A 13,790-nucleotide genomic window follows, 5' to 3' on the forward strand; every position below is an offset into this window, starting at 1 on the left:
GGTCACACACTCGGTGTCTCTCATCCAGCATGGGGGGCTTCAGGATGCGCCCGCAGGTTTAATGTGCGAGCATTAAGACCAGCTGGCAGGTGTGTGTGTGTTTTTGCACGCGCGTCTGTGAGCACAGATCTTTCCGGTACCCATGGGAGAGCCGTAAGAAGAAGGCTGGCTGTTGCAGGGGTAGAGAGAGAGAGAAAAGTAGAGAGAGAGAGAGAGAGAGAGAGGAGTGGGCTTTCTTTATAAGGCATTGAGAGATGGTGAAATGAAACAGCTATTGATTGCGCTGGGTGGCGGATCCAGGTCTCTGAATCACATTAACAAGACACACACACACACACACAGCGGCATCCATTGGCAAATGAGACTCAGAGACAAGAGAGCCCAGTCACAGAGATAGTGACTTGTGCCATAGCTTTACACCATACAAACATTAAAGCCATTATTTACACATCTGTTAGAAGAGAGAGCACAAAGTTTAATTGTGTGACGTCCTCAGAAAGGTTTTGACTGATTGACAGTTTCTACAATGTAACTACGGAGTGTTTTGCATTGTGTAAACAACACTGGTCCAGAAGCACTTCCTGTTTGTTTGTTTTATTTCACATAGAAATAAAGAAACTCTAGAGCAGGGAAACGGTCTATAAAAAATACTCTCAGTAACTAAAATGATGGAGAATGGTCACTGTCTTTCTTATCTCGGTCGAAATAGTTAGTGGTAATATTAGCCCAAAAACAAATGTGCATGTCACAACGGTTTGCGATAACCCTCACTATAGTCATTCAGTTATGTGTATGCAAAGTTTGAGGTCGATGCAGATACCAGAACGGCTGTCGAGTCAGAGAAATTGTTGTGTCTTTTCTGTGGTTATATTATTTTGTTTTAATATATTTATAACTGTATGCTTTAAAGTATTCTTTTAGTTATATTTTTGTTTATTGAAAAGTATTATTTACAAACTTTATTTAAGATGTAATATAAATGTTATATATATATATATATGTATATGAAGAGTTTGGTTCCAAAATGATATTTACAATCTTTCAAAAAATCATGTTTTTTTTGTGCATTCCAATTAATATCAAACTGCAGTTGGTTTGTTTTGATTTAACCATAATACCTAAAAAAACTGTTAACTAACACAATAAAAAAAGTAAAAAACATGATTACATTTTTTAATAAACAGAGTTATTTTTGAACCAAACTCTTCATATATACATATATAAGACTACTTTAAAATATACATTTATAAATATATTGAAGCAAAACTATTTTAAATTTTAAATTTTAATTATTTTGTTTTGATTTAACAAACTTGAGCATTATCAGAACATATCTCGCATTATTTATTCTTTCATTTCTCTTCAATATTGTGGCTGTCCCAACATAGATATTTCACAAATCCACTGATAGTGCCAGTTAAGGCACTTAACTTTCTCCGGCATACTATATTATTACGGATTCATGGAGAGCTGTTGATGATTTTTACCTCCTGTAGCTCCAGGTATTGTGTGTAAAATTAGCCCAGAAAGAGAACATCCTTCATGCATCTTCAGTGTACTATTTCATCATTTGGAACGTGACCATCTTTATCTCACATACTATATAGTGCGGATGGTGTACGAATTGGAATGCAGCCAGAGTCAGTTTTGTTCTTGGGACAAAAGTTCTTAATAACCAGCACAGCTTCCCCTGTGCCACATCAACACATCTTTTTATAAACTCACTTTTATAAACTCACTCCACGCCTGCCTGACCTATTTGATCCAGGAGAGACCCAGCTGCTGTTCTCCGACGCCTCTCTCTCTTTCTGATTTAGGGATTAGGACAGGTGGAGGTTCGTGGTCCACCGGTCGCCATGGCACATCTATTGATGTCAAGTAAGCGATAACCCCGCCGCCCCACCGATGGATCCTAGCCAGGGAGCTTTAGCTGAGAGTTGGGTCCCGTCTGTCTGCTCACACACACACGTATCACGCAGCGAAAGCTAGCAGAACAAAGCACGTATCGCCTCAGATGTGAGGATTGAACACAAATTTCTGCCCGAGGATTCAACTTTAAAACACATTTCAGCTTCATGGCCTAAGATTTCATCGCACACATCGGATTTTCTCTTTGAATCTGGCGTTTCAAGGTTAAGGTGATGATGAAATGGATGCAAGGGCGATTTGCACACATCAGACCTGAGCTGCAAAACATTTGTGTAACCAGATCTTTCACGTCGAATGTATCTTCATTTCATAAAACATGACTATTGGTTACAATCAACCTTGAATCAGAGGCGCTGGATTGTGGTCTATAGGATTTTAATAAGATTGTGTGATATTGATATGCTCTCAGTTATGGCTGATAGGATTATTACAGCCGGGGTTGGACGCCGCTGAATACAGTGTGAGAACGTCCTTGCCGCGTGTTACAAAAATCGACGTTACCACTCACTTGCTATTGTAGTTTTTTTTTTGTTGATGATGCGAGTGATAGATATCTGTTTATTCTGCCTTTTTTTGCTTTGGTTTGTTTACTCATTTTAAAGGCGTTTAGCTCTGTAAAGAATATCAATTTCAGCCTCTATCCGAAGCCATAAATAAGCTCTCCTCGCTCTCTCTCCTGTCTGTCACCAGTGATAAATTCTCTCACCTGCCGATCCATCACGCGTCCCGCTCACGCTTTCTGAACGTCTGCTCTCAGACTCACAAACTGGAGCCTTCGTGCAGTATGCGTGATTTTTATTCTTTAAGTGTTTAAGTTACTATATACATTGCTCTGTTTAATGAGACGGGCATCTCAGGTAGACGGGCAAGCGGGCCGTCCTGAAGGTGAAAACCTCCGTGATGCCGGTGAGATCAGAACGGTCGGTAATGGCATGAAACAGGGCAGACGGAGATCTGAAGAGGAGTGAATCGATGGTGAGGATGGCTCTAGGCGCCTCAACCGCCGACCCCCCGCGGGAGCACGGCCCACCGCCCTCCTCACCCCCCCTCTCCATCTTCAAAAGCACACCCCCACCCCCCTCTCCTACCGAACCCGGGATAATGCTCTCTGCTCTTTGATTACACTTAGCGACTGGAGAGCCCTCCGCTCGAGAGCACGGCGTATTATCAAAACCAATCAACATGAAAGTTTTTATCAGCACCCACTGGAGGGCGAGAGTGGGAGAGAGAGCGCTGGGTGGGGTTTACTGGGCACTGGAAGGTTATAGTTGAAATGGAGACATCAGAGTTAATGGCCAGTGTGTTGGGAGATGCTGGGATTTGGAGAACGAACGAATGATGGATCCTTTGAGCACCACACATTGTAGGTATGAGAGAGAGATGGAGAGGAGAGAGCTGCCTACATTTAAGTTCACTTTTAGTGCCAAGTACACTTCTGGGGCTGTGTTGTCTTTATGATAACCTCTTTTGGCCCAATCGAAACATGTGCAATTTGCAAAGAAGGCGATCCCATAATGCCTTGCAATTACTTTAGTGAGAAGAAACATTCATGGTGTAGACGAAAAAGAGAATGTTTTGAAACTCTTTCAATTCATTCTGTAAAGTGAAAACGTGTAGAATATAATATACAATCACGTATAATCATTATATTTATACAAAGACTAGGGCTGTCAAATGATTAATCGTGATTTATCGCATTCCAGAATAAATGTTTGTGTTTACATAATATATTTACTGTATGTGTACTGTGCATATTCATTAGTATGAATAAACAGAAAAATATACACATACATGTATATGTATTTAGATATATTTATTCATATTTACCAAGAATTGAAATTATATACAAGCATTAAGGAATTGTAATATTTGATATTTTTCTTTAATATGTACATTTATGTGTATGTGTTTATAAATACAAAATGAATGCACAGACATATATTATGTAAACACAAATGTTTATTCTGCATGCAATTAATCGCGATTAATCATTTAACATCCCTTACAAATATCTATTCGTATATAATATAATATAGGGATGTTCAACAATAAATCGCATCCAGAATAAAGGTTTGTGTTTAAATATTATACTGTATGTCTTTGTTTATTTTTTATTATAAACCGATACATTTATGTCTAAGAACAATTTATATAAATATGAAAAAAAAATGTATGTATAATTTAAATTCTATATAAACAATAAAATATACATGCAAATATTCCCTAAAAATATGTGTATGTCTTTATAAATACAAAATAATTATGCACAGTGCACAGACATATATTATTTTGACACAAAGGTTTATTCTGGATGCGATTAATCGCTATTAATCGCTAGATAGCCCTTACAAAAATATAATCGTATATAATATAATATAGGGCTGTTCAGCAATAAATAGAATGCCGAATAAAGGTTTGTGTTTTCATAATATACTGTATAACTGTTTTTCTTTTTGTTTAATAAACACATACCTTTATGTCTAAGAAAATTTCATATAAAATATGAAAAAAATATGTTTATATATATAATTTAAATTCTATATAAACATTAAAATATACATGCAAATATTCCCTAAATATATGTGTATGTCTTTATACATACAAAATAATTATGCACAGTGCACAGACATATATTATATTAACACAAACGGTTATTCTGGATGCGATTAATCGTGATTAATCGTTGAACAGCCCTAATATAATAATATAATATATAATCAAAGATGTATTTTTATTGATTTGTGTGCATTAGTTCTTTGAATACTTGTTAGAATATTGTGTTGATATTTTAGCATCAAACTGTTAGGGAGTTCACTATGAATGAATTCTCCAGAACGCTTCACATGACGAACACTATTTCTATTGTCACTTTTAATTTATTTTATTTAGGATGCTGTTGCACAAGCAGCTACGCAGTGTACTCCCTATGAAGGGTAGTTGACTTGTTTTTGGAACAGAGCCGCGAGGCCGAGTGCAGTGGGCTCCTGAGGTCATTTTCTGGAGGGCAGAACTGTGGGAGAAAACGCCTTTAGTTTTATAGCGTCATTTCAATATTAGTTTATATGGCGGATGATGAATTAGAGGGACGGCCGTTGTTTGTTAATAATTCAGTGCTGCTCGGATAGCTTGATCAACTCGGACAAATACAGAGAGATGGGCTTCGTTCCTCTGAGGATCAATGAATAATGTTCGGTTGAGGCCCGTAGTGGAGGGTGTTTAGAGGTTGTGCAAGAGGATATTATGTACATTCTTCTGACCTTGATTGTGAAGAAGCACTTGGCGTGACGCTAAACGGAGAACAAAATTAGATTCTTCTGAAGTCTATTGCATCGATGTTGACAAACCAGAAACACCTTTCTGTCATATTTCTCTACAAAATTGAAAGAAAGAAATGGAAGAAAATGATATTTTTGTGTGTTTTTGAAGAAGAACTGAAGTTCCCTGCACAGAACAGACATGAGACGTTGGACCACTATATTTCCCGTGAGCTGACGTGTCACGCTTTGTGTTGTGTGTGTGTATGTTAATAGAGTTTCAAACTCAACGTGGACAGTCACAGCGCTCTGAAAGACAGTCTCCTGGAGGAGGGACGACATCTCCTGGAACTCATCACCTCCCACAAATCAGGTACAGTTCTGCCCAGCCACACATTTATTATTAATGTTTGTATTAACATAGTGACCTTCAGAATTTATAAATCCTCAAGTAAGCGCTTCGGAGCCGGCGAGCGCACGTCTATTCACATACATTACAAACGCAGCGCCGGGCGCTGAATAGACTTCTGGGATGAAGTGGAGAGAGAGGTGCGAGGGCCGGCCGAGCCCTCCGAGCTGTGTATGAAGAGCCCGGGAATTAAGAACAGCGGGTCGACAGAGGCCAGCACAGACCCTCGTACCACACAATCCCCCACTCTCTCTCTCTCTCTCCCCCTCTCTCTCTCTCCCTATCTATCTCTCTCTCTCTCCCCCTCTCTCTCTCTCTCTCTCTCTCTCTTAGTGATTATTCACCTGGAGAGACTTGCGGAGTGCTCTGCAAATGTGCAGATCCACTAAGCTGACCTCCCTGCTGGTATGTCTCGTCTCCGCTGGGTAAAGCCGGCTACCATTAAATATGCAGATGGTTCTCAGAGGCGGGAGAGCTTCTTTATAATGCCCTGACAGATCTGTCCTGCGGTGCCACAGCGTGACAACACCTCCCCGCCAACTCCAAAATACAAACACACACCTTCACACCTATAGCTGTCCTTCTGCTGCAACACTCATCGCATTATATATTTTCTTTGTGGTTTATTGAGTTTTGTTTAAAAATTAACCACGGTTTTGCTCCAAATAAAAAATCGGTCATACATTAAAGATTTAGACTGCCATACCAAGCTCAACCGCTAGAAGTCAGTGTATGATACGCTTTCTTTAAATGCGACCAAATTACCGTACCCATTCTACTAATTGTTTATTAAATACAATTATTATACAATTAAATAATAATATAAATCAAAAAAAGCATAAATTAAATCAAATATAAATAGTTATATTATTAGACACTAGCCAGACCTATACACAAACACAGACCGAAAGTTAAGTGCAGTCCAGGCGAACGTGTCCGTGAAACGGTCTATAATATAGAATGTGTCTGTAGAATTTTCTGATTTATTATTTAAGTAAATATTTGTAGTTAAAGTAACTTAATATTTAGTAAAATATATAAGATGCGAATTTTAAGTTAACAGAAATGTCAGTTGTAAACGTAAGCTCCGATAACCTAAGCACAAGCAAGAGTTCTCCGAACAACCTCAAAACTCAAAAATATGACAGACTCCTTTAGATAAATATAGTACTGTCAAGTTTCAACAAATTTATTTTAACAAAAAACATTAATGTAGTTCCAACTTCAGTTTAGTTTGATGCTTGACAAGAATAGTACCTTTACACCGGGTCTACACCGAATGCAAAGCAACAAGAGACAATAGAACGCATTAGAACCTGTTATAATTGAACATTTGTCCACACCAGACGTCGTGCAACAATCTTATTAGAACAAGCCGTGTGTCGCGTCACGCCGTGTCCGGTATAGACATGGTGATAAAGTAGTATTGCTTACTTCGTGGGCGTGCTCTTTCATCTCGCTCTTGCTGGTTGACACGTGGACATGCTTTTCCGGGAGAATTTTTTAAAAAGGGATTAAGAACGTGTACGAAAACTATTCGATCGCTGGAGGAGTGTACAGAGCACAGAAATACTAGGTCATACGTCCAACTCGTTTTTTGACTACTCGACCATGTCAAGCCAGCACGTTTAACAAAATGCATGAAACACTGGGGCACAACACCCCCCCATTTAAAGTACAGATTAGCCGTTCTTATGTAAATGCTGGCAGTCATATGTTAATTTGTTTGTAGTGTCATACAAATTTGAAGGAAAGTGTTTTTCGCTTTCTTTGGATAAACGGTTTGGGTAGATGGGAAAGAAAGCTTTCAGTTCTACGAAAGAATAAGACGAATGTGTTTTGTATGTTATGTCCCCTTTAATGGATGTTTTCTGTATTGTAATTAGAAGCAAATCCAACTTCCCACCTTGACCAGTTTTTGCCCCGTATCTTAGCAACTCCACAGACGGGTATCACTCCTCAGGTGTAAGTATCCGCTTCCATCACAGAACGCTGCTGGCCGCGGCTCGAGGCCTGATCCCGACACAATGCAGGGTCACACTCCGAAAGCCCCGCTTCCACTTCCACCGCATTTATCTTAATTTATGCTTTTTAATTACTGTGAACAAATAGGATTTGAGACCGAGATGCTGATCGTGGTCGGCGGAGACGCCATGAATTTAGAATATAGAAACAACCCATAATACTCTGGGATTAAGCCAACGCTCAGGATCCTCTTCAGATGCTCTCGGTCCGGCTCGGGTCACAGAGTGGCTGCAAAATCAAACACTATTTTTGGCGGCAGCTAATCACCAGATGAGGAAGAACAGATATTATGATTGAACTTGTGCAAAATTTTATTTTTTTAGCACTGGATAATGTTAATGATTAAGATGATGGTGGTGATTATGATAATGCCGTGAGCGTTATTATTGCTGATGCGTTTGAGGGTGGGGGTTAAAAAAAGAGATGTGTGTCCGTGTGATCATTAAGGGCAAGTCGTGATAAATGGTTAAATCACAGAACATTAAAGGCTCATTAATACAACTGCAGGGGTGTGCGTGTGTGTGCGCGTGCGTGTGATGGGCCGACTGGTTGCAGTCGCTGTGGGTTTAAAGTGAATGTTTTCTCTCATTGGTTGACATTAGCTGTGTGCACCGACTACGTGAACGCGCAATGTAACATCCTAGTGTACTGTATTGTACATTATGTACTGTATACTACATACTATTCTCAAGTATTAAGCATATGAAGCAGTATTCAATAAGAAATGTTTCAACAAATATTTTGGTTCATTGTTGTCAGATCTCAACGTTTCATATTCAATTAAGCAATAACAAAGAACTCACGAAGAACTGTTGTTTTATATATACAGTATATATATATATATACACACACACACAGTGTTGGGTAAGTTTTCTCTGAAAAAGTAGTTAAATACTAGTTACTCATTACATATTCAATAGTGTAATTAGATCACTGTGCAAATGACTCTCTCTAAAAAGTATTTGGCAACTTATTACTAATTTCTGTATTATCAACCTTGAGTAGTTAGGTGATTTAAGGATGGACATGAAACAACTCTTTTAATTCATTCAAATAAATAACATTAAACTACATAAAGTACTCTTATTTAATGACCAAAGTAGAACAAATGTGAGAACACATTAAAGCACAAATTTTTGATGTCAATTCCACTATTGCACACACATATATTACACAAAGTATTTAGTTTGATTACATCAGAAGTAACTGTAATTAAATTACAGAAAAAACAAGAGTAACCCCTTACTTTACTTTTTCAAGGGAAATGTAACATGTTAGCTAATGCATATAAGGATTGTTAACAAATAGCAAGTTATTGTAAAGTGTTACAATATTTTTGTGTGAATAAAATCTGAATCGAATACAAAAGACTGGGCACTTTTTGGAGAAACTCATTTCTGGTCGGGTGAGCTTTGGACTGAACCCAATTAATATGAACTATTTTAATACAAGGTTTATTTTTTAATGAGAAATTATATCACACGTTTTTTAACGCTTACGTTATTTTAAGTTGATAAATTTACCCACGTAAAAATAATGCAGTGTACTTCAGTATTCACTATAGTAAACTGTGAGGAAATTCCTAGCTTATGTAACTGTATCTACCACAGTAAATATCTAGCATTCTTAGGTATTTACTACGGTTTATTATAGTTAATACTTGTGAACACAAGTCCTTATTATACTATACTACCTGTATACTATGGGAAAGTACTGTATACTATTACTACTACAGTTTACTATAGTCAATTCTGTAGAATACTATAGTACTACTTTATGTGGGCTAATTGTGTTTTAATTCTTTAGCTGTCAAACAGCATGCACAGGATTGTGGGAAATGATCTGTCCTGCCTTCATAAACTCCAAACATAATGACCAAGTTTCTGATATATATTTTTTCTGTGGTTAATAATATGTTGATTTATATAAACGTTGGCTGTCTTGTGTGTGTGAACAGGGTTACGGGACATCCTCCATATGGTCTCTTTCCAATGGCAGGAGCTCCAGAGGCAGATTCGCCGTCAACACAACTGGATGCTCCGCACGCTGGACGCAATCAAAACCCACATCCTATCCAGCGAGAGGAACGGGGAAGAGGAGGCCAACAGTCATCACGACAGCCCCAAGGTAAAAGTCAGCGCTCCGTATCCAAAGCCTGAATCTTTCCATCTGTCTCATGCTTTCTGCTACAAACACACGGTCAAGCTTTGCAGATTTCCATAAGAAACGGATCAAATAGATGTTCCTTTCAAGAAGCAAGCTGGGCAGGAGACGTGAGATACGCGTGATACGAATGAGAATCTGCTGTCCACCCAATTTGATGGATCTCGCAAAACACGCGCACGCAATCTCACTTCCACAACGCGCAAGACTCAATTTATACTTCACACTTAATGTGTAATTGCAGACGTGGTTATTTCAGAGACCAATTTCTCATTGTTTAATTGTCAATTGTGATTGGGTAATTGCGCTCCAATTAGACGGCGTGTTTGTGTGTTGGGGCGCTAAGAGCGAGGCCTGGCAGGAACAGCGCGACATGTTTGTGTTTCTGCGACAACCGCAGCTTTAGGAACAGCGTGAACTCGGCTGGATTTCCCCCGGGAGCGCCGGCATCACCGGGACGCAATCTTTAGCCTGCTCTCCTCTGTAATCTCTTCTGCTTCATCTGCAGAAAACCAGAACGCCAGGATCTCTCTCTTTCTTCACTTTCTCATTTTCTCACTGACTTTCGCCTCTCTCGCTCTGGCTTTCTCTCTGTCTCTTGGTGTCTCTCACTCATTCTGCCCCCTCTTTCTTGGGTTTTTCTCAGTTCTAGCTGATTTCTTACTGCATATTGTGCACAACTCTAATGTATATGGTTTAGTGTATTTTTTTTGCAAAATTTAAAACACCAGATTTATTTCAGTGGTGGATGCCCATGTAGTTATCGGCTTGAATCTGTGTTGCCAGGATGGTTGCTAAGATGTTTCTAGGGCTTTAAGCATGTTTTGTATTCAGTTACCAGAGTGTTGATTAAGTGGTTACTTGTGTACTCCTCTAGTATTTACGTTTTGCTGTCTTAGTTATAGACCTCTTCAGACGACGCTGATTCAATGCTGGTCCAGAAAAACTTCCTGTTTAAATTTTTTAACACTACAGAAACGTTTGAACCAAATTGAATTGAATAATATATGTAAGATTAAAAACATATATAATTATAAATAAATAAAAAATGAAATTGGAAGTGGTTTTGGACTGGTGAAGTTGTCTATAGACGGTTTCAGCTGCAACAACATAAATGTTTTGTGAGCCAAACTTAACTTCCGGAAGACCTCCGCAAAGATTCAATAACTGTTGGGTAGTTTAAATATAAATTTAAAACAATTATTATAGGATAACATATAAAAAATTGCATTAATATAAATTAAATGCCAAGCATAAATATAATATAAATTTTAATAAATATAAAAGTTCGGGCCAGATGTGTGCGTTTGATGAAACCATTTATAGAAATCTATGTCTAAAGAATTTTTAGCTTTTAGAATTGTATTCATATTCCATTAACATCAGATTCACATCTGTGTTCAACGTTATATGAAATTAAATGTATTGTAATTTCTATTTTTACATATAAAAGCCAGTGACATTGCAGTCACATGACCTTACTCTTTATGTTTAGTTCAGCAGCAGCAAATATAGTTTTAGATTTTTTCGATACATTTTTGTATAAAATGTCTCAAACAAGACATGTTATTTTCAAAATACAATATAAAACATTTACTGAACAACTAAATTAAATATTAACTGTTTTTAGATATGTTCATCAAATACTCCCCGTCTGCCATTGGTCAAATACTGATAGCTCCTCCTCAAATTCATGCCATTGGTTTAGCCAATGTTGCTATGTACAATGTTATTGAAGTACAACTTACAAAGAATCTTAACATCCCAAAATGTATTGTTGTATATATCAATGATTGTCTGTACTTGTTTATACTGCATGCTTTCTTCTTTTTGAAAAATGTAGTTAGTCTACTATTTCAGAACCACATACTTGTTGTTTTTCCACTTGTGGGCGTCGAGATAAATAATCGTCTGCTTTTAAATTGTTTTGTTGCAATTAGAAATCACCACAATCAGTGTGATCAGTCAGCGTTGACAGCCATTAGCCGCTTGGTTACAGCGAATTACCAGAGAAAGGGATGAGTGATTCATTATCTGAGAGGTGTTAATGATGATCGGATGCATCGCCTAATTACAGACGGGCCAGAGGATTGTGGGAAGGTCACACAAGGAGCCACAAATCTCTCTCCGTCTGAATCAGGGTGGGGCTTTCGTGCAATAGCGATGACACCTCCAGTGTAACCTAGACTCCATTATAGTGCTCCATAATATCATCCGTGCACTTTATTCGTAGTCTTCTGAAGCCTTATGATAGTTTGTGTTGGGTCAAGGACAATGTTCCAAGCACGTTAGCTGGTTCTTGTGTGTCTTGAGCGGTTCTTAATGTCAGTTTGTGAAGATGTTTATAAAGGTTTGTGGGTTTAAGGACAGAAATGTGATGGTTGTTCTGATCCACAACTTCGCCTCTCTATCGCCATCTCTGTTTGAAACCTAAAATTGCAGGTCACTTTACGTACTTATCTTTACATGGCTTGGCGAACTGACATTTCCTCAGAAATATTGATCAAATCAAATAATCACTTTATGACTTAAGTTTATCACGATGCTTAGATGTTTTGTCGGAAACTACATCACACGTTTTTTTTATTTGATAAACGAACCGACATAAGAATTCTACAGTTTACTATGGTAAAATTCCTAATGTAATGGTTTTAAACCTTACCATAGTAAATATTTAACATACTACAGTATTTACTACAGTTTAAATATGTACTACTTAATACTTCTGAATACGGTAGTAGTCCTCATTGAACTATACTATGGTATAATATAGTAAAGCAATTTAGTAGTTTACTATAGTAAATGCTAGTATACTACAGTACTGCAGTATGTGAGTTAATTTGCTGCTTTCAGTTCTTCAATGGAATATTGAAAAAAATTACAAATTAATTAATTATTTCTCAAATTAATATTGCGAATCGGGTTTAAGGAAGCATTTTCTAATATTGTATTTTTAAGATTGCATCTTTAAATAAAAAAAATATTTGAGCTATTTAAGTTAATTTGGTGATGTGAAGAAATTGTTCAATTGTAGACAAACAATTTGCGTTCGGCCTGATGCTCGATTATCTTTACGCTCGGTGAGGGATTTCTTGTAGTTTGGTCACGTGGGTCAAACAAAAGCTTTATAAAGTTTGTCCCAGATCACGCGCCCGTTTATTCATCCTTATGGAGGCACCGGGAATTCATATCACGTGTTCAAACCCGTTTCACTGACTAAACAATATTTGTAAAGTGCTGTCCAGGCGCTTCTTTTCAATGACAACCCTCCCGTTCGCTATTAATTCCTAATGCTTCGCTACAACAGGTGTCGTTTGCAGTCATTAATTCGCTTTGCTCAAAAAAACGGCTCGCAAATGAGCAATGCTCGCCGTCAGAGGGGTAATATATACCCCCGCGCCCAGACACTAAGTCTGTCCCCAGAATGCCATTAAGATGTGTACAAAGCAGGCCGCGTCTCTCTCGACAGCCATAACGGTTTGTTGTTATAGCTCGAAACATATGTTCGCACCCGCGTCTTTCCGCCGCACCGTGCCTTCTGAATTAGTTTCTCGAGACCATAAAGTTTTAACATGGCTGGATGATGGTCAAATGGCAATCCTCGGGGAACGCCGTCTAGTTTAGTTATTCGCCGCTAATTAAACTGCAGGGAAGATCAGAGAAACGTTGGAGGAAAGATGGATGTTAACAGCACGAAGCGCCAACAGTCGACGTGCAATAACATGGTTCACGCTTCAATCTGACCGTCTCTTTGCCAGACGGAGACCTTCTCTCATATCTGTATCGGAACTAATATACAGCAGCAAACTACACGTGACTTTTTGTAAATCTGCTAAATGTCACGAGGTATCGGTGGGTGCGGAGAATGGGATCGACTGCGGGGGACTTCATATGTCTTGCGTTTGTGCAGGGATTCATGGGTAATCTTGGATTTGTGTTGGTCGGGAGTGTTCAGTTCTTTGTGCGGTCACAGTCATGGTGTAACATCACTGAACCAGTGTCAGTCTGTG

General features: G+C 38.3%; 1 protein-coding gene across 1 annotated transcript in view; it reads left to right on the forward strand.

Moving 5' to 3' along the window:
* Nucleotides 1-13,790, forward strand: part of akap6 (A kinase (PRKA) anchor protein 6) — a 106,485-nt gene that overhangs the window by 29,442 nt on the left and 63,253 nt on the right. The window contains exons 6-7 of the mRNA XM_056768126.1: nucleotides 5,460-5,556; nucleotides 9,575-9,744. Coding sequence (XP_056624104.1) covers nucleotides 5,460-5,556; nucleotides 9,575-9,744 — 267 coding nt within the window. The remainder of the gene's footprint in view (nucleotides 1-5,459; nucleotides 5,557-9,574; nucleotides 9,745-13,790) is intronic.

Source organism: Triplophysa dalaica, chromosome 15, assembly GCF_015846415.1.
Source record: "Triplophysa dalaica isolate WHDGS20190420 chromosome 15, ASM1584641v1, whole genome shotgun sequence".
NCBI lineage: Eukaryota > Metazoa > Chordata > Actinopteri > Cypriniformes > Nemacheilidae > Triplophysa > Triplophysa dalaica.